Source organism: Thermobia domestica, chromosome 15 (assembly GCF_964235325.1).
Source record: "Thermobia domestica chromosome 15, izTheDome1.hap1.1, whole genome shotgun sequence".
In the NCBI taxonomy this organism is placed as follows: Eukaryota; Metazoa; Arthropoda; class Insecta; order Zygentoma; family Lepismatidae; genus Thermobia; species Thermobia domestica.
The window spans coordinates 154,211,443-154,233,752 of NC_137468.1; the positions used below are offsets into that span (position 1 = coordinate 154,211,443).

A 22,310-nucleotide genomic window follows, 5' to 3' on the forward strand; every position below is an offset into this window, starting at 1 on the left:
TTAGACTAAAAACAGATGCTTCATATATGTAAATAGATGGCACTGTTAATATCATTAACTTTTTAAAGTACGATTTGCAGCTTGCTGTGTAGTGTAAGTTTGAAAGGTACAGATGGCCTGCTTTTGTTGTAAATATAGATTTACTTTCAGTTGCGTTAACCCAAAAGAGAATGTCATACTTTTTGATAGAGTATCTGGGCCTGTAGTAAAATTGTAGAGTTAATGTGTCTTTTAGTACTCTTAGAGCATATAGCTTCGAATTTAGTTTATGTATAGTTGCTCCGATACTGGAGGTTGTCCGCAGCTTGCTGACGCTTTGATTAATACCTTCATAAAAATTGAATAATTTGAGTACAGATTTGGTAGGTTTATATAGAATGATCGAGGAAAAGTATGTAATTCTCTATAAAGTTACTGAAATTTGAACTCTGATTGCTTCAAGAAATTTGTATTGGTCCATACGTAGTGAACTAATTAAAAAAAATGCATCATGTAGGTTCCTACTGTATTTCCGATCTTGTTCATTAACTATATACTTTGAACTTCTTAAGCTCAGTAAACAAATAATGGAATATCTTATTAGCAGTAATATAGTCTATTTATTTATTTATTTTTTTGCTACACAACGCAAGATATAATTTACATGATATTATTGCTGGAATGAAATTAAATATTGAAAGTAACAAATTTCAATTCTCAGAGCGGACACACTGCTGCAGCTGCTGCTGTGAATCTAAGCGACGTGTCGAACAAGGAAGAGTTGAAAAGAAGACTAGAAGAAGCATATAATTGTCCTGACCCCACCAATAGATCTTTCATTGACCAGGAATATAAGACAACCCTTGACGGATTTACAAATAAAGTCAATGCGTAAGTATTGTTTAGTACAGAAATACAAAATAATCTTAATTGGATTTTGTAGGTGAAATATAGAATTGTTGTTTGTTTGTATTGGATTTGAGTGCCCCTTTCAGCACCGAGGCTGTATGAGACATAGACCTAGAGTTCAAGGTGAAATCTGAACCACTGCAACCGAGGCTCTCCATCGGAAATCGAATCTACAAGTCCGTTCATTAAAAGTACGCGCTAGCTACTAGACCAGCGGAGATTGGAAGAATATTGATCTGTAAAAGAGGGATTATATTGCAGAATCTTAAATATACCGATTCCACTTCTATGTTCGTCTATTCATTCAGTTAGATATTATAGATAAATTTATTAACCTAAAAGTGTACATTACGGATTAGAAGGGATTTTTTTTTTTCAGCTAACTAATTACGTAGTTAGGGATCTGAACTAATTATGAGGTTAAGGCTCATTGCTACAGAAAAAAAAAAACTCTATTGAACGTATCTTATGCAGAGTTAAGTTTGTGCACTCTCTTAGTTTTATTGGGGGCCGCGGTAGCTCAGTGGTAGAGCTCTCACTCGTGGTGCGCGGGGTCCCTGGTACGATCCCAGCTCGCGCCAAGTGGGCTTTGTAGTGGACAAACACCGTGTACATGGGTTTTCTCGGGTTTTCCCGATTCCTCCCACTTTCCTTATTCCACTATTTCATTCATTTTTCATCATCAGCATCTCCTTTAGCAAACATGGCATAAACGTGGGACGTAAAACTCAAAGCTGTCATTTTTCTTTATTTTTATTACCCACTTCCCAATATCCTGCTTCACATTGTCCTCTTACCTTTTTCTTGTTCTACTTGAAGGTTTCTTTTCGATAAGCTTCCAAACTAGGTTTCTATGAATCACGAGCGTATTACCCATGTGAGCGACGCGTTCTATCCATCTAAGGCTTCTTCGTCCTACAATACCTTGAAATGTGTCCAAGATCATTGAAGTTTAGACATTTAGTAATAGAGACAAAATCCTTGATGAGCAGGACCTCGGTCAACGAGTAAATTTTAATAGATTTTGTTAATTCTCTATGTAGGTCTTGTGTTACTTTTATAACCAAATGTCATCTTCATTTTCCTTTTGAGCCAATGCGAAATTTGTAGACACTTATAATGGTTTCCTTTTCCTTTGGTTCTTCTAATTTAAATCGTTATTTTTTTCTGTGAGGCGATTTTTAACATAACCTCAATTATTACGGCCTGTATAATCAAAGAATTCTTCATCTGTCTTCCTGTTTTTACCCCTATTTTTTTTTCTTTTGGTAAGTTTAGTTTCTGTAGTTTTTTTTTTTTTTTTTTTGAATATCCTTAGTCTTCTCATTCGATTTGCTCTTTAAAATAGATTTTTTCTTGCCAGAGTGTCTTGAGTTACCTTCTTTCGTGGTGGTGATTGAGTGAAGGACTTACATAACCTGGGAGTAAAGTAGTTTCAAACCGAGTTATAAGACATACTTTTAAAAATCTTTAATAGTTCAACGTTTTGTTTTCTTTCTTGAGAAAGATTATAATTCTGTTGTTCCTCGATTGTTAAGCTTGCCAATCGAGGAGTTTACTTTTAATTTCCTTGATAAGTCTTCTTCGGCTCTTCGTGGATTTAGTATAGTATCCTTATATTGCTCCATTCCGTTATCCCTTATTGAATTTTTGTGATTTTCTACTTGGTACGAAACCTCTTCTTCTAATTGATTTTCTAGTTCGTCTTTGGTGGGAGGTTGTTTTTCTCTTATCTTGACCCTTCCTATTATCTAATCTTGTAGTTGGTATTAGCAATTAGTTGCCACTTTTTTCTAACATTTCGTCATACGTGTTAAACCTCCTTTGGCAAATCTTTCATAGGATTATTCATTTCGTCGATATTTTTCCGTGGTAGAAAATATCTAGGTCCCTGTAGCTGGGAAACTTATCTTAACTTATTAAATGTACTAATAGGATGCATATTAACTAATCAAGTACTCCGCTTTCGCACTTGTTTTATTAATTTATTCGTGTACTTTTCGATAGCTTTTTTTTCTTTTTTTAATCGTCGTCATAGATGCGTGACTGCTAACAAATTTTTACATTGGCTTATAAAATTTACCATTTTCATCATTATTAAGTATTCTACCTTTTGGCAGATCCTGGGACTAGTGAGTTTTCTTTCTTTCTTTTTTTTTTTCTTGATTTTAATTGTGGGCCTGGAAATATTTCTTCCAGGTTTCTCGATTTTCAGCTACCTCTTTTAACTCAAAATACTGTCTTCTATTTTTCAAAGCATCGATCACTTGTGTTCTTCTTCTTCCTATTCCTCGCTTTCCTTCCATCTTTCCTTCTATGGCGGTATGAAGGAGATAATTTCTTCGCAAAATGTGTCCAGTTCAGTTGGCCTTTCTACGAAGGATGCTGGCTAAAAGTCTTCTTCTCTCTTACCCATTTCAAAATATCTTCGTTTGTTATTGTTTTTGCCTATTTTATCTTCTTCATCTTCCTCCAACACTACATTTCTAAGCTGTCTAAATATTTCTTCTCTAACTTCCGTAATGTCCAAGTCTCTGAACCATAAACTCCAATACTCCTATATAGCACTTGACCAGTTTCTTCCTTAGTTCAATATTAAGGCTGCTAGTTAAGAGTGACCTTTTCTTCTTGAATGCTTCTTTGGCTATGATAATTCTCGACCTGATCTCTTTAGTGCATTTTCATATAACAGTCATATAACAGTAACTTTTCCGGTTCTTAGGGGGGGGGGACTATTATACTTCATTAACAGCAAAAAACACAACTGTGATTTTATTACTCTAATAAATTATTTAAAAGATTGATGAACTTCAGCATCACACAATGAATGTCCTTCTGTATACATCTGTGGTATGGTAAAATAATTCGTGGATGAAGAACGATTTATTTTTAATTCTGTACCCATAATCGAGATGCTTACCTGAACTCAATTTACCGAATTTACATAATATGAGGAATTATTCACTGATGGGGAAGATAAAACATCAGAACGTTCTTATAAACAAACAGGAAACCTACAATGTATGTTAAATAGTTGTTATTGAAGTTGAAATGAGTGCAAACTTGAATTTCGAAAGTCAGTGTAATTTCATCGAATAACAGATATCGAAGAAATTCAGAACAGAGATTAGTTCCTCATATTATGTTATTTAGGTTAGTCGAGCACAGGTAAGCAGTTAAATTGTGGGTACATAATTAAAGTGTTATTTTTCATCCACGAATGATTTTTACCAAAGATGGAAACCGGGGGCTACAGATTGTATTACGCTCAAGTTATTAACCCCTTCAAGTGGTTTATTGGAGTAATACAGTCGTAGTTTTTTTTTTTTTTTTTTTTGCTGTTAAGGAAGTATAGCGCTTTTTCCTGAAACTGAAAACTTTACCATTATGTCTAGACCAAGGGCCAACGGGATCATAACTTCCCCCCCACCAGGGAACTTATGCCACTATATTAGAAATGTTCCTTAGCTCCTTAAAATCAAAAAATAGTTCTTGGTCAACATATAAGTGCAACACCTGGGTCCTGGCGCCCTTAACCCTAATGACCGTAGATAGACCGTTAGTGCAACACTGGCACAAGTTATACCTCGATAGATTTGCAAGAATGCAGGCTTTCCGTTTACGTAATGAACGGGACATTTCTGTCTTCAAAGGAAAACTAATTGAGGGATGTTTAAGGAAATTTCCCTTAAAAACGTCCCTTGCGATACTTTTAGTTATTATGTGGTAACACTGCAAACTAGGTGAATAATAAAATGTATTTATGTGTTTTGTTTTATGATCAACTTAAACTGAAATTTTCGTCTTGATCCATCAAATATATCAAGCTGATATATTTCAGTCAGGACATGAATCTGGTAGTATACTCATTGATTTTAACGTTTTGGTCCATCTTTCGAAGACAGTTTGCCGCTGTACGAGAAACCGATCACAATCATGCAACCTTTTGGGAATCGGTTTTAGCTGCTGGCACAGGTGTAGTGGCGCATATTTCCGTATAATACGAATCACAGTGGCACGACATACACGAAAATTACACGCTAGACACATTCCTGCGACGCATAACTCAGTCAATTTAGCGTCGGAAAGGGTCATAATGAACACATTCCAGATTCTGTTCAGTTTCGGCGGCATCAGGCTGCGCTCGATCTCACTGCTCTACTACGTGACGAACGAGATGGGTTGCCAATGGGTTGCGCATGCGCAGCACACAGTTGCACATCAACTCAATATACCTGAATCAACCTCTGTATATGTTGATATAGACTTTTTCGTTGCTTGTTTTTCTTCGTAGAGGAACTGCCTTCTGAAGTTAGGACATCTTGGCGCACCGTACCCCAACAAATTTCGTGACTATTCACTAAGGCAATGACTAGAAATTCTTATTATGATTATGTATTATTTTTGATCTGAAAGTTTTTTCTTTCTTTTTTATTTAAGAAAAAGTGTTTTTCTCCTGTGTTTATAAACAAATGGTCATCCAAACTCGTAGGTCCCCTGTCAATTTCAATAAATTAGCACAACTCCACGTTAGCTCGAGTGCTGTAAGTTGATAGTGAGCCAGAACCCGAGTATGAGCGAGCATGAGCCCTAAAGAGTTAATGAGGGCGAGTGTCATTGAGGATTGAGCCCGAACTCGAATGGGTAATCTGAGCTAACGTGAGCTTCATTGGGGTTAGTGAGGATGAGTTCCATTGAAGGTACTAAGCCTGAGCATACGTCAGGACCGATTGCAAAATAATCATCTCTGCTACGAAATATGTTACTATGTTACTATATATTTAGGTTTCTGATTTTAACACCCACTTATGCAACCCACCGTACCAAAATGTTAAGTGGGTTGCATACCTAACATGTGCATTCTGATTCCTGTTAGAAATTTAATATTTAACGTCTGTTAGTTGCTTATTATATCTTATTATACGTACTACAATCACTTGACACTCTTCATACATGCTCTGACGTTATTCTTCCGCTCCCACATCCGAATATACACGAACTTTCACTCACTCACGCACTACAATCGTAATGGTACTAATGCGCTTAACTCAGCTACTGATGCCTTATAATCTTAGAATTAATTTTATAAGAACTTTTTACTTTTGAACTGCTGTGAATTTCGGCGTGAAATCTCACTGCAAAGAGCGCCAAAACTGCATGGGATAAGTGATTAAGCACCACCTTCCAGGTTTTTTCTCTCTTTGTGTGTGTGTGTGTGTGTGTTAGTGAGTGAGATTCCGGCATATTTTCAAGGAATGAATCTATGACGTTCGTGTCGTCGTTTCACAGTCGTACTGATGTGTCAGCAAGAACTCAAGAACTATCGGCAAGTGTTTGCAGGACACAAGACTACGCTGGACGCAAAATCAATGCATTTCAAGTGTGCGATTTTATGACTCCAGTTTGCTGTTTTACTGCTCTTTGTTCAGGGCTTTTCATGTTATTTGAGACAGACCTAACATTAGCTGAAGTGTAATAGTTATGTTAATCATTGTTACTTTTTAAAAGAACCTTTAAAGAAAATGATTAGATTCTGCATGAGTTTTTATAGCATTTTCTTACAAGATGCGATAAAATCGTGGCAAGTATTGGAATTAACTTAGTCTAGCGTTCACACGCTTTTTTTCACACACTTCCTTACTGGGTTAAATTAAACTACAAATTAGTTGTGATTTTCGTGCTTAAGTTAGATCGTTGATTCATTTGTAATGTGTGCTTTCTGTTCAATTTTTAGTCTGTGTATCCCTGGCGGTCTTTTCAAGAAGTTTCCAGATAATAATCTTCAGTTAATGGTCCAGTCTGGAGCGAAGGGGTCGACGGTAAACACAATGCAAATCTCATGCATCCTGGGTCAGATTGAGTTGGAAGGAAAACGCCCTCCGTTAATGATGTCTGGAAAATCGCTTCCTAGTTTTCCAGCTTATGATATTTCTCCTCGAGCTGGAGGATTTATAGATGGGCGATTTATGACTGGTATTAGACCTCAAGAATTCTTTTTCCATTGTATGGCCGGAAGAGAGGTGAGATCCTAAATTCATTGTTTTATTAGCAATATAAAATCGGTGTCAGGAAAATAACTGTCTATCACGAAAGGTTTAACTCGTATAAGAAGTAGCAAATTCTTTGATTAAACACTGACAGTGAAAATTATTCTTTCTTATATGCCTCATTTTGTCTGCTTGTTGAGAGTTTCTGCATTATTCCAAGAATTCGAACGATTTTTCGCCTATTACGATAAATTGTACTATGAGTGTTAAGAACATGTTCAGTTGTGGGAAGATTTTTTAATACATTGTTGAGGTTTGCACATATATTTTTACATTACTTTGGAGCTCCTTGATGGCTAAGCGGTGAGCGTACGCGCTTTTGGCATGGGAGACCCGGGTTCGATTCCCGGCGGAAGCTCATGTTTGAATTCCATGTTAATCAGTAGGTCCCGTCTCATATAGCCTTGCTGCTGAAAGGGACATTAAACTAAAAATCAACTCAACCTTTACATTACTTTTATGAGTTCGAGGTTCAACTTTATCCAGATACAAGGGATTCTTGCAAGTTATCTTTCCGTGAATTGTGATACTTCTCTTCTGCGAGATGGTACACCAAACATTATTATTATTTGTGTTTGTAACTCTTCTATTTTTATGACAAATATTGAAATCTTGAGCCCAGTTTGTTGTTTCGTCCATCGTGTATGACGTAAACCAAAATTCTTATACTTTGTTTTAATACATTAACAGTTAAAATATGAATCAAAACATTTAATAAATTGCTTTCTTGTCGGGTTTTGATTTTATTGCATAGAGCAACGTTTCCCAACCGGTGTGCCGCCAATGGTCCGTAGGTGTGCCGCGAGGAAATCGAAATAAAATTATTAATTCATGGCAATCAAATGCAAAACATAAGGGAAAATGTATATTTGTATTTCACATTACTATGAACCTCTACTATGAATCTACAATTTTAATTTTCATACTCGGCTACTTTTCTGTATATTTTTAATGTTGAAAAAAGTATTTGTTATCATTGTTATGACCATTATTGCTTCTTTATTGTTGGAGACTGTTCCGTAATATCATTCAATCTTTTCGACAAAGCAAACATGCATACAAATGTGTTTTAAAAGTGAAAGAGATTTGTTTGTTCGTTTGTTATTTAGTGATCTTCCTTCTTAGTGAAAGGTTGGATAGAGTTTTCGAAAAATAAAGTGTATTTTTAAAACCTGAGTCTTATATCTCATTGCAATTGTTTTCAATTTTTAAATTAGAATGAAAAATAAGCATAATAATTTACCGAAAACCAGTCATCAAACTTTCTTCTCTGTGAGGAGATCAGCAATCATAGAAATAAATTACCACGGTATTTTATATTTACAAATAATAATAATAATATCTATATGAGTGTGCCGCGAGAATTCAAGTTACACCTGTAGTGTGCCGCAAGTTTAGCTGGCATAGAGTAAGCTCTTAAAAGTCTTTTTTATTTGTGATGGTTAAAAAAGTTAAATTAACATTTTATTTTCCTTGCCTTTATTCATTGTTATAAAATAGTGAGAAATGAGCTGTAAATCTTGAACTAAACATAATAGTTGGTAATAAAATAAGAAAGTACCATAAGAATGCTCATAATGTCAATGGCAGATAAAAGTGTTCCCATTTATTATACAGTTCTTGTTCCAGGTGGAAGTAAATCATTTCCTTTTCTTTTTCTTTCGTTCTTGAGGATTATCACTTACGTTGATAATACTGTGATGTTTATTTTCCAGGGCTTGATAGACACAGCCGTTAAAACAAGTAGAAGTGGTTATTTACAGCGTTGCTTGGTAAAACACCTTGAAGGTCTTGTAGTCAACTATGACCTGACAGTACGAGATAGTGATGGTAGTGTAATTCAGGTAAGCTAGAAGTTATTATACAATATTTATGCTAAGATAAATATTTTTTTTACCTGCTAGTATTTTCGGTTTGTTAAACTATCACCAAAGTAATCTACAGTTTGCTTTAAAAAAAAAAAGGTTAACTTAATAATAAAGTTTTTATTTGAAGTTAACATTATCCTACCCAAATGTTTAAATATCTTTACTTCTTTAATTTTGGCCCTGTATATATATACAGGGTGGCCCATTTTAATCTTTCCACGGAAATATCTCGGAAACGGTTAAACATAAATGAACTAAACAGAAACTCAAATAAGAAATGTCATGGGGCACATTGAATGGTGTTATTGTGGTGCCTCCCAAGGTCGCCTTTCATGGGGGGTCCAGGGCCCAACATTAAAATCTTAAATGAAAACATGGGTCGAGTGATACCTCGTTCAGTAGATCTTCAAACACTAAACAGCATTGTGGCAAAAGATTTTTCATATCGGTTACCGTATTTGAAATGACCTCCAGGACATGGAGCCTGTATCAGATAAACCATTCAGTACCACTAATATGAAAACGGTTGGAGATAAATGATCAGAATCAAAAGTAAAACAGGAAAATGGTGTGGGGTACGTCGAATGATGTCGCGGCGGCACCAAGAACGCCTTTCATGGGGGCTCAGGACCCAGCTTTAAATTTTTAAATGGAAACATGGAGCGAGTTATACCTCGTTCAATAGATCTTTAAAAACTAAAAAGCGTTGTGGCAAATGATTTTTCATATTGGTCACCGTATTCAAAATGACCACCGAGACAGATCAAATGTCCAGTGTCCATAGAATGAAAATGGTTAAAGGTAAATGAATAGCACAAAAAATCGAATAGGAAATCACAGAGGGTATTTATTGTTCCACGGCTCGCGAATGTTGCAACAGAGGAACAGATGATTAGAGTAAAAATGCCATAATGGAAAGGAGGAAATCTAATTCCTGGAATGTTATCGCTGCAACCTCCCTTCGGTAAGTGGGTGAAGCGGGAAAGAACTCTGAAATTGCAAATGAGAACCTTAGATTTTGCAAATTGATTTACGCAACAAAATTATCTGAAATGTGTTTTTATTAGAGATGTCTCTGTAATGAAAAAAAGTAGTTAAAATTCATGTTATATTGTACCTTACATTTTTATTGTAGGCAATGATTTGATGCAAAAATTAATCAATTGAAATTTGAAACAAACTTGTTGAACAATGCAAGTTTTAGAACAATGTGTACAAACGTTGGTTTTATTCAACTGCCATCTGCACGATGTTAGTTCGATACTTTTCCTTCTGTGTCTTCTTGCATATTATGTCTAGGGCTTTATCTTTGTGAGTTTCCTCACCTCTCACGTCTGGGATGGTTTTTCTTCGTGAGTCCCCTCGCGCTCATTATCTCAAACCGTTTTCATCTTAGTGATACTGGACGTTTTATCTGATACAGGTACTATGTCTTGGCGGACAGTTTGGAAACGGTGTCCCATATGGACAATCTTTTGCCACAACACTGTTTAGTGTCAGATCTATCGAACAAGGTATCACTTGACCCGTGTTTCCATTGAAAATTTCGAAGTTGAATCCTGGGCCCACGTGCAAGGCGGCCCTGAGGGTAACCGCGACAACGTCATTCGACGTGTCCCATGCCATTTTCCTGTTTCACTTTTTGTTCTGTTCATTTATCTTCAACTGTTTTCATATTAGTAGCACTGGATGTTTTATCTGATATAGGTATCTGTCTTGGCGGCCATTTCGAATACGGTGACCGATATGAAAAATCTTTTGCCACAACGCTGTTTAGTGTTTGAAGATCTATCGAACGAGGTATCACTCGACCCATGTTTCAATTTAAAATTTTAAAGTTGGGCCCTGGGTCGTCATGAAGGTCAGCCCTGGGGGGCACCACGATAACACCATTTGATGTGCCCCATGGCAGTTCTTATTTGAGTTTTTATTCGGTTCTTTTATGTTGAACCGGTTTCGAGATATTTCCGTGGAAAGATTAAAATGGGCCGCCCTGGATATATATATATATTGTCAACCCCCCCCCCCCCTTGTGCCTTTATAGCAATAGCGTAGCTCTGAAATTAGGGAGATTGTCCTCTGAACATTCTCTATAATGTCCAGGAAATTTTTAGTAAACTTGTCTCAAGGAAAACAAATACAATGCCAAAGTTCATTATTAAAACTCTGTATTTTCATTAAAGTGTTTGTCATTGATGTGTGATTGTATGGTGTGTACGGGATAGGCAAAACATTACCAGATCACAACTCACAAAGCCTGATTATTTCTTCTATTTGATAACGATGATCAGATAGCAAACACATACCTCTTAAATTGAAGATGTTCGTCTTCTTGAAACAAGGTGCAGCTTAGTGAGACTCCTAAGACTTGTATCGATGGAACTACTTGGAGTGAAAACTTTAAACGATTGTAAAACTTGATAACTGATAATAGTCCAACATGACTCGTAAATTACTCGCTGTCTAGCTTCTTCTCTGACTGCTCTGATCTGCTATCTCTGATCTGAACTGATCTCCTCTGATCCCAGTTCCATCCTTGGTAGAGTATTTATTTGGACAATGTTGATTTCTAAACTGCTACCTCGATTCACGTCACTACACGTGTTTGCTTATCTCATTGCCGAAATTCACATTTCTGCAATGATCATCAAATAGACAAAATCTCCAGACGTCTATCTCCGTAATCTGACAGTTTTGTCATATCCCAAAAATTGTGTTGATGTTAACAAACAAATCTTACAACAAATCTTACAATAGCTCTTACACTGCAATTTGATTGTTTGTTGTCCTTTGTCATCACAACATTACAAATCCACATGTCTGTGTTTACTAACTTACATAAAACAAAAACAATGACTTGGACAACATTACGATCTCATCACAATCTTAAATAACTTATTAATGTCTTTCTTTTACCTAACTTTAATTTTCTAATTTCTTGTCTTTAATTCTGTAATATCTTCTTGTCTTTATTTTAATCAATTTTAATAAATTTTAGAATTATAATTTTATTTTACCCTAACTCCTCATCAATATATATTACTTTCTCGTGTGTATTTTTCGTATACTTGAGGATTGTTGTCTTCTTGTTTATTATCATATTACAATTTCTTTAGTTTTTCGTTTAATTTGGTTACTGCATATTCCATTTTTTTAACGGAACTGCGATGTTATATTAAATATCTTCGAAAGCTATGTTGTACTAATTTGTAAATTCTTAACTTAACCATGCGTTAGCTACATGGGTTATTTTGTTCGCCAATTGGCAACTTATTTCTTTCGCTCCCTCTCAATACTCTTTTCCTAACAGTGAGGGTTAGTACATGGGTAGTTTGGCTATCGTAGCTCAGTTGCCACAGAGAGTAGACTGCATTTTAGCCTTCTGGATGTCCAGTCATTTCACGTGACTAACACAAGCCTATTTGATATAATGCATATTGTAACGGAGTTTTTGTTTTTTTTTTAATAATATTAATTATATAAGTATATCAAAAAATCCCACAAAATGATGTATGTATCTTGTGGCCATATTTAAAGTAAATGATCTGAATCCAAGTTTTTGTAATTTCTCTTTAATATTATAATTTATTTTATTGTATTATTATTATTATTATTATTATTATTATTATTATTATTATTATTATTATTATTATTATTATTATTATTATTACAAGGGATTTACTGTTCAGCTGTAAATGCAAATATATTCTGAGCCAACAAAATGAATTTATTTTATAATAGTAATACTATTATGTAAACATTTTTGTATAAGGAATATAAATACTCGAGAAGACTAATCATGTTAAAAAAAAAAAAAAAAAAAAAAAAAAAAAAAAAAAAAAAAAACAGGTAATTAACACAGAGTTATTTTCTCAGGTTTTATTTCTAGTTTTCTTATGCCATTACTAAGCCCAGGATCATTCAAAATAAAATATAATTAATTTCCTCTTTCATTTGTCCTACTTTAAACTCGTTTTCTCTGTCTTTTTAATTTTTTTTAATAAGTTAAATGAAGTCCCAGTTCAATGAACTTCTGACAGTTTTCTAAAACTTGTGTGAGTTTGGCATGAGCCTTTTGTTATGTCTTACATTGCGAGTGCATTAAGTAGTTAGTTGATAGCAGTTTGGAAAATGAATTAAAAGATGGTGAAGTAGAAAGGTCGAACAAGAATGTTGTGTACTGATTATCTACACTGAATAATCATTGCATTAGGAGCACTTACATAATAGCGCGTTGGTCCACTTTCGGGCAAACAGCCAGGAACAGATTTTCAAGATACTGAACATCCTGTAAGTTCAGTAAAAGCCATGTCTGCTGTAGCAATTCCTCTAATTGGTGCATATTTTGGGAGATCGAGGAGCACGTTGCATAGTACGTTCCAGTGTGTCTCATATATGTTCAATGGGGTTACTGTCTGACGAGCTTGGAGGCCAGGATAGTGTTAAGAACTCATTGACATGTTATCTCCAACATTCTATAACGATAGTAGTTTGCTGGAATATGACCTGCTATCAGAGATATGGAAGCAGATGACTTTCAGCTAACATGTAGTGATACCTTTCCCATTTACTAATGGCACTAAGAAATGCCAGGAGATTGCTTCCCAGATAATAACACCACCGCCGCTGGCCTGTTTAACTCCCGTAGCGCAATCCAGAAACATAGACTGATGCTGTTTATGCTAGATTTGAATTCGCCCATCGACACAGTTCAATAAAGTGCTGTCCTCATTACTCCAGATAACCTTCGTCCACTGATCCGTAGTCCAATAAGTCCTTGCTTTTGCTCATCACAGCTATAATTATCGATTCCGCTATGTTGTTGCAGGTACTTGTTGGTACGGCTATAATAGTTCAGCCGATGGCGCATGATCAGTGTTGAAATTGTTCGTATTGACCTGCTACTGTACTGCCGACTCAATTGTTTCATTGTCATATGCCTATGGTGAGATACCATAGTGCCATTCGTTTATTCTCCTCTTGGATCCCCGCCCGTGGGGTTGGCTCAAGCGTTATTGTCCGCCATCATTCAACCATTGTTAGTACACCCTTGACACTGTAGTTCTTGAATATTCCGCAAGGCAACTGTTGCAGATATACTAGCATTAGCCCTTCATACTCCCCTCCCCCTCAAATATACCTTCGATCAAAGTCTTTTACATCACCTCGTTTGCTCATGACGGATGTCTACTGCGTTCTGTTGTAATTGGTAACAGTGCGCGTCTTCCCTGCTACCTGCTCATGACGTAGAAGTTACATGATATCGGTCTCTCCACGACAAGTCCATTCCATGCTTAGTGTTCTTAATGTAATGATCGTTCAGTGTATATTTTGAGCTAAAAATTGTCAATATTGAACGTTAACTAGATTCAAGCATTCTCCCTACGTCTTCTCTACAATATGATATGATTAAATCTGTTAAATCGAAACTTTGATTATGTTTACATGAATATTCGAATGTTAATGTTAATTATCTTCTTCAGCTTATATGTTCTTAAGGTATTAATAAGTATCATCAGAATCATCATAGGTATTCTTCCATTATTGGCAGGTCACTTGCCGCAGCTGAGAAGTTTCCATGCTCCACGGTCTTCCGCTAACTTCTTTGTCCTCACGTATGATTTTTCTGTTTTTATATCGTTCATTAATTGTAACCTCCTTTGCCTTCTGCCTCTTTTTTCCTGCTACCATACCCTCTGCACGTCCCTCATGATACAGTTTCTTCTTAGGCAATGTCCCAACCAGTTTCTTTTCCTCTTCTCAATAATACCTAAAAGTGTTCTTTTCTCCTCCACCATTTCTAACACTCTCTCATTCATCTTCCGTTCGACCCAACTAATTCTTTCCATTCTTCTGCAAACCCATATTTCGAAGGCTTCCAGTTAATTTTCGTCACTTTTACGTAATGTCCATGTTTCCGCTCCATACAGTAAAACATTCCGCATGAAACATTTTATGTCTTTTTCTCAACTCTTCATTCAGGGTCCCACAAAACAAACTTTTCTTCCTCCTAAAGGCTTCTTTCGCCATTCTTATTCTTGCTTTTATTTCACGTTCACACTTCATGTCATTACTAAGAATACTACCCAGATATCGAAAACTATTCACTTGTTCTATTTTCCCCCTCCCACTTTTATATTTGACACAGACCGCTTCGTTCCAATCACCATGGCTTTTGTCTTTCTAACTTTTATCTTATCCCATATTCTCAAAGCCCTTTCTCAAGTTTTCTAACATCCTATTGATTTTCTTTTTAGATTCTGCAACAAGCGTCATATCGTCTGCAAATCTTATATATCTAATCATTCTACCTCCTACCGCTTCCAACTGCACTTTCCTTTGTCAGTTCCTCCTCTATCCTAACACCTACTTGTTGATTCATATATAAGTTTTTTTTTTTTTTTTGAGTCTTCAATGTTTCCATTCCAACTCAATCTCCTTTAGAACTCCCAACAACAATTCCCAATTCACGCTGTCAAAAGCCTTTTCTAGATCAATAAATACAACATGCACCTGTTTCCCTTTTCTATAAACCTTTCACCGATCACCCTTAATAATCCAATTGCATCTCTTGTGCCCTTATCTCTCCTAAACCCAAACTATTCCTCCTCAACCTTTTCGTGTGTTCTTCCATACAACCTTCTGTTCGGTATTCGGAGCAGAATTTTAGCTGCATGAGATATGAGACTAATAGTTGTATAATCTTTAGATCTCTTTGGGTTCGATTTCTTAGCCATTGGTATCATTATCATCTTCAGGGAGTATTTCGGCCACTCTTCCTGTTTCATATATTTCATTGCAGGGTCGGAATAATTCTTTCTTGCCCTTGTCTCTCATATTTTTAATGAATTCGATTGGTATATTATCTATCCCGGTTGCCTTTCCATTCCTAATCTCAGATATAGCCTTTTCAGACTCATCCCGAAGAATCCTAAACTCTTTATCATCCTCACCTACTTCATTTTCTACTTCTACATTTAAGCTTTACGGTCTATCTCTATTCTCATATGTCGTCAACATCTCTTTCCATCTTCCTATGACCTCACTTCTCTCACTAACTACCTTTCCATTCTTATTTTCTACTGCCATCGTAATAGCCCCTTATTTCCTCTGAAATTCCATTGATTTCACCTCCTTGTACATTTCCTCATATTTCCCAACTCTTTCTAATTCTTCTATGTCCTTACATTTTCTTTGTAAAACTCTTCCCTTGCTCTGTCTGTTTCCCTTCGTAACTCATTGTTTAATTTTCTGTACATCGTTCTGCCCCTTCCGTATCAACTTGTTTCCACGTCTTCCTTTCTCTCATTTTCTGCAACGTCTGTTCCGTAACCCATTGTTTCTTAGCCGTTTTGTGTTCGCGGTAACCTACTACTTCTTCTGCAGTCTTATGTATGCAAAGTTTAATATGTTCTCACCGTCCGTTACTGCCTGTGCCTATCCTTTTCTCGTTTGAATATTTTTCTTCGAATTTTTCAACCAAAAGATTTCTTATTTCCTCGTTTTTCAACTTTTCAGTATTCAACACTTTGTTGCCTGTTTTTCTTCTGCTTACATTTTTCAGTTGAATATCGACTTTGGCCAGCACAAGATTATGATCAGAAAAAATGTCTGCCCCGGGAATGATCATCGCTGTCTTCAAACTATTCCGATATCTGTCCTGAATCATAATATAGTCTATCTAATATCTTCCGCCGTCTATTGGGGATTTCCATGTATATCTTCTTCTCTTGTGCTGATTGAACCAAGTGTCCCCAATTACTAGTGAATTCTGTCTACAGAAATTCACTAGTCCCTCTCCCGTTTCATTTCTTTCACGTAAACCATATTTGCGTACGACACTACCTTCCTGTTTTTCTCCCACAACTGCATTGAAATCTCCCATTACAATTACGCATGCACCTCTCTTCTCCCTGTCTATAATTTCTTGTATTTTCTTACAATTTTCGTCTACTTCTTCAGTTGCATGCGAAATGGTCGGTGCGTATTTCTGAATCACTACTAGATCCTTCGTTTTTCCTTTGTCTTTACATCATAACTCTATCATCAATAAATTCTACTTTCACTACCTTCCAAGAATTATTCCTACGCCATTATGGCCACCCTTTTCATTACATGAGTAAAACATTCTATATCCTTCCTGTTCAACACCCCATTACCTTCCCATCTAACTTCACAAACTCCTACCAAATGTAGATTATTTTGTTTCATTTCTTCTTTAAGATTTTCTAATTTTCCTCCGTGCAACATCGTTCTATGTCCTTATTCTAAACCTTTTGCTTTTACCCGTCTCTCTTTCTCTGTCTATCTTCCTCCCATTATTACTTTCTTGTCCAATAGTCCTTTCCAAGCCATCTCTCTCGGAGATTCGAATGGGGGACACTTTATCTCCGGAACCATATTTTGACCTGCGAAAGACCATTGTACATATTTTCTCTTTTTGCTGCCAGCAAACTAGGGAAAAATAGAGTGGGGGTTTCCCGTTGCCTTCCACCTCGCAGTATCCCAGCCGTTAAAGTCATTCTGACCACCTGGGACTAATGTCCAAGTTGCCGTACCAATCACTATGATTTCCGCGAACTTGGCTACTAGAGAAATGGTGCCTTCTCCCAGAACACTCTTCGTCTGGCTACTCTATTTAGAACAATTCGGTAGGGGTGGCCCTTCTGGTAGTGAACTACCACCGACATACTCTATGTGTAGCAAGTATTTACTCCACGGAGAATATTAAAAAAAAGTGGATTAACAGTAGATATTAATTGTTTATCTATGTTCGCGTTGCATAATGATGGAATTTGTTGTATACTGGTAATTTTTATTGGAGAGTACGGTAAAATATGCACTAGTTATGAGTTATGCACTAGTTACTTATGTTCAGGCCAAAGTTACGAATAAAGCAAAGAAGTAATTAGTAGAAGTATTTACAGGCATATGAATTTAGTTGTGAAGTACAGGGCGTCCACATGAAGCCTCCCTAATTACAAATATTAATTGCATGGAAACTATTAGTGCCAGAGAATAACGGTTTGCGGCATCATAAACAGCAACTTAAAAGTTTCTTTCTTTTCTTTTTTTTTTCTTTTTCTTTTTTTTGGGGGGGGGGCGCGGTGGCTCAGTGGTAGAGCGTTCACCTCTGGTGCTTGGGGTCCCGGGTTCGATCCCAGCCCCCGCCAAGTGAACTTTGTGGTGGACAAACACCGTGCTCGTGGGTTTTCTCGGGGTTCTCCCGTTTCCTCCCACATTCTTCATTCCACCATTTCACTCATCTCTCATTATCACCGTCTCCTTTAGCCTAACCGGCATAACCGTGGGACGTAAAACTCAAAGATTTCATTTTTTTTCTTTTTTTTTCCTTGTCTATATATCCACTTCTATATGGACTATAATATATGCCCCGTTAGTAGCTCTCAGAATGTCCAGTCGATATTCAATCTCCCGCCATGTGTTTTGTAGCAAGTCCGGTGAGATCGAGTTGATGGCTTCAATTTTGTGACGAAGAGCAGGAATATCACGTACAGGTTTGGCGTAGACTCTATTTTTGACATAACCCCATAGGAAGAAATCCATAGGGTTTATGTCGGAAAATCGCGGTGGCCAAAAAGTGGGTCCATCGTGTCTAATCCATCGTATGGAAACGTTCGGTCTAAAGCCCTACGAACATCTAAATACCAGTGCGGTGAGGCACCATCCTGTTAGAATATCACGTTTGGTTGCGAAGGTAGTAGCTGTGGAAAAGCAAAGTTTTCAAGCATGTCCAGATAAATGGGATCAGTTATTGTGTGCTCTATGAAAAAAAAAATGGTCCGATAATTCTGTCGCGACCCAAAGCACAGCACATATTCACTTTCTCGCTATCTCTGACATATTCACGAACAACGTATGGGAGCTCGGAATCCCAAATGCGCACATTGTGACAATCCCGGATTCGATTCCCGGCGGAAGCTCATGTTCGGATTCCACGTTAATCAGTAGGTCCCGTCTTATATAGCCTCACTGCTGAAAGGGACGTTAAACTAAAATCAAATCAACTCAACCCACCTTGCCCGATGTGTGGAAGATTGCCTCATCACTGAAAATCACCCTTCCAAACTAATCGCGATCATTTTCGATCCGTTCCAGAATCTCCATTGCAAACCTAGTTCGTTTTGGTAGGTTATCGGGCTGTAGCGCCTAAACGATTTGCACCTTATATGCATACAAACACAGTTTTTTTATGGAAAACCTTATGAACCGTTGAACGTGGGATGTTCAACTCTCGTGACGCTCTGCGAACTGACTAGGTTAGGCTTGTAGTGAAGGCCTCCCTGACCTTATCCACAGTTTCCTCAGACGCTCATACTTTACCCGAGCCAGCCTGTCGGTTGACACTATGGCTAAAAACTTCTCAAACCATGTTTTAATGGTCTTGACGTCTGGTGGGTCCCGTTAGTACTTTTGTCTGAAGTTCCTTTGCACGGTAATTGGTGATTTAATTTCAGCCAATCACACCACATACTGCGCTCTCTCTGTTGTCATTTTTGTTCATGAACACCTGCAACAAATAACAACAAAAAACTGTTTAAGTTGCTCTTCAAGATGCAGCAAACCGTTATTCTCTGGCATTAGTAGTTTTCATGCAATTAATATTTGTAATCAGGGAGTTTCATGTGGACATCCTGTATTATAATAGGTAATAACTATTTCAATTACCACACATAAATAGCTGGTGTGTAGTGTTAACAATGAATTTGCAAGGAGAGAGATGTTCACGACGTCTGATTTAAGATTAAATAAAACAATTGATATTGTAAATCAGATATTCATTAGAAAGGGAAATTCAGGCATTCCATCACAGAAGTTTACAAGATTCAGAATCAGTTTCGAACAGAATATAATTTCAAGACTCCAGCTGATGCTACACAGCCGTATAGTCAAAGACAACAACTGTTAAGGCAGTACAAAACCTATATCGAACCCATATCAAAGAAGTTACCCTTTTGTTTTACTTGCGGTGGTTACGATCAGTTGTCAAATTGTTGACTATTAGTTAGACACAACCAACCAAATACTCATATGTTCCGGGAAATGGGCATCTGCGAACAAGAGAAGTTGGCGAGAAGCACACAACTACATTTGACCACACATGAATTTCCGAGAGCAATGAAACAAATTTCATATGAAGAGAAAGTTATAGCGGATGACCTTGAGCTAACCAAAATGAGTAACCACTGATTTCAGGGACGTAAACTCTTGAATACCTAATGGGGAAATTTCTTAAAATGGCATTTTGTCTGTACGGAATTAAACCTGTAAAATCTCTCTTTATTGTAATTCCCAGGAGCTATTTTTTGAACTGGATAACGGGTCATCATTCATTATTATGCCATACAAAAAATATTCTCAATATTTTTCTTAAGATCGAATAATGGATTTGTAGCAGTTTCACTTTATTTTACCCATCATTATGGTGGAAGATAAATTGAAACTTATTCTGATATTATTGAACTGAAGGATATTCTTTTCCAGAATTAAAGAAATGTATTCACACGAAGGATGGGTATAGAAATTGGTGAGGAGTTTGATGATATTTAGCTGAATGCTAATAATATACAACGGTCATTTAACTTGAACCGGCAACACTGCTACTATTGGAGTGTCATGTGGGCAGGAGACAAATGACAAACGTAGTGTGTTCCATGGATGTGTACGAGTCAGTTCAACGCTGCTGCGGTCCCATATTACAGTATGTGTGGTGAATAGACATTGTTAAAGTGGTTGTTGTGTGAAATACCACCCTAACACAATGTTCATGTGTGCAGAACAGCATGTGTTTATCAAATTCCAGGTGGCACGAGGGCGAAATGCTAGGACGATTCATAGAGGATTAGTAGAGGCCTCTGGTGAAGCTGCTCTACTGTATCGGACAGTGGCGAAATGGGTTGCAGCATTTCAGGCGGGATGACAGTCAACAGGCAAAATGCACGGTGGAGGGCATATGCGAACTGCTACGGACGAAATTCATCTTGTAAGACAACGGACACTGCTTGACGGTGATCGGCGCTAGACTTGTAGTGAATTGGCGCAGTAGCTGAACATTTCTTCCGGATCAGTGTTCCGCATGCTAACACAAGATCTTGGCATGCGGAAAATTGCAGCCAGATGGGTACCCCATGCTCTAACCGAGGTTCAAAAGTGGTATAGGTATGAATGTACGAGCCTATACCTTCAACGTTACAATGAGGAAGGTGATGACTTCTTGCACCACATTATTGCAAGTGACGAAACGTGGGGAAGATTCTACAAGCCTGAATTGAAACGTCAGTCAAGTGAATGGAGCCACCCAGAATCTCCACGACCGGAAAAGCTTAGGCAAGAGCCAGCATACGTGAAGGTGGTGATGATAATGACATACGACCACGAAGGCATTATCCTGTCACATTAAGTTCCACCGGTCGTTACCGTCAATGCTGCTTACTATGCTTCATACCACAGTGACCATTTGCGACCAGCATTGCGGCGCAAACGTCCACACCTCCTGGACTCTGGACCAATCCTCTACATGACAATGCCAGATGCCATATAGCCTATCCGGTACAGACTCTGTTACGACGACGGGGTTGGGAGTGATTTTGATCTTTTTCAAAAAATGAAGGAACCTCTCAGGGGCAAACATTTCAGAGACATTCCGAGCATTGTTCGTACCTTAGGGCGCACTGTCAACACCCTCTCACAACGTGGGACTTTGACAGGTATTCAACGGTTACCAGACATCTGGCGAAGGGTTCAACAGGCTGGCGAAGACTACATCGAAGGATTGTAAACTTCTTGAGGTGAGTGATTCACTACATTTCATTTCACAACTGTGTTGCCACTTCGAGTTAAATGATCTCGTAGTTGAGGTATATAAAATCGAAGAAGGTAGAGTTTGCATCAAAGACAGTCTTAATTTTTCCGTAGACAGTATTAAGAGACGTGACATTATCAAGGACGGAATGAGATTGAAGTTATGGTGGAAATATTAATACAATAGTTGCAAGGGAACCAAGACCAAAAATGATATTACCGATTTTCTTATTCTTAATGATTATATATTTAGGCAAAATGTTGAAGAAGTTATTGTAGATTTTTTAGATAAGATTCTAAGAACACCGAGGTATACTGCAAACAGATAAAAGAATGTACATATGGCATATATATATATATAAATAAAGATAATAGAAATCATACAAAAGGTTATTACAAAAACTATAAACTGTTTTAGTAACTTTGTTTCGTTGAAGCACGATATACATAAACCAGCTATTTGAATTGCCAGTTTACTTAATTTTCAACTACTTGGAAATACATTATCACGTTTTCTAGCAATTGATGAAACGGAAAACAATTCCCCAGCTCAGAATAGGCTTAGTGAGTTTATCGTCCTACTATCACGCTCCGAGGCTAAGAGTGATTATGATAATGAATGAAATGGAATAAAGAAAGAGTGAGTAAAGAAAATAACCCTGAGAAAACCACATATACCGTGTTT

At 37.1% G+C, this 22,310-nt stretch overlaps 1 protein-coding gene across 4 annotated transcripts in view; it reads left to right on the forward strand.

Annotated features, from left to right (window-relative positions):
- LOC145671309 (DNA-directed RNA polymerase I subunit RPA1-like) overlaps nt 1–22,310 on the forward strand; it is a 267,751-nt gene that overhangs the window by 141,501 nt on the left and 103,940 nt on the right. For all 4 annotated transcript variants that reach the window (XR_014128501.1, XM_081740285.1, XM_081740284.1 and 1 more), the window contains exons 16-18: nt 701–870; nt 6,623–6,908; nt 8,651–8,779. Coding sequence is in view for 3 of the 4 variants with exons in the window: in XM_081740285.1 (XP_081596411.1) it covers nt 701–870; nt 6,623–6,908; nt 8,651–8,779 (585 nt within the window). In the remaining variant the exon portion in view is untranslated. The remainder of the gene's footprint in view (nt 1–700; nt 871–6,622; nt 6,909–8,650; nt 8,780–22,310) is intronic.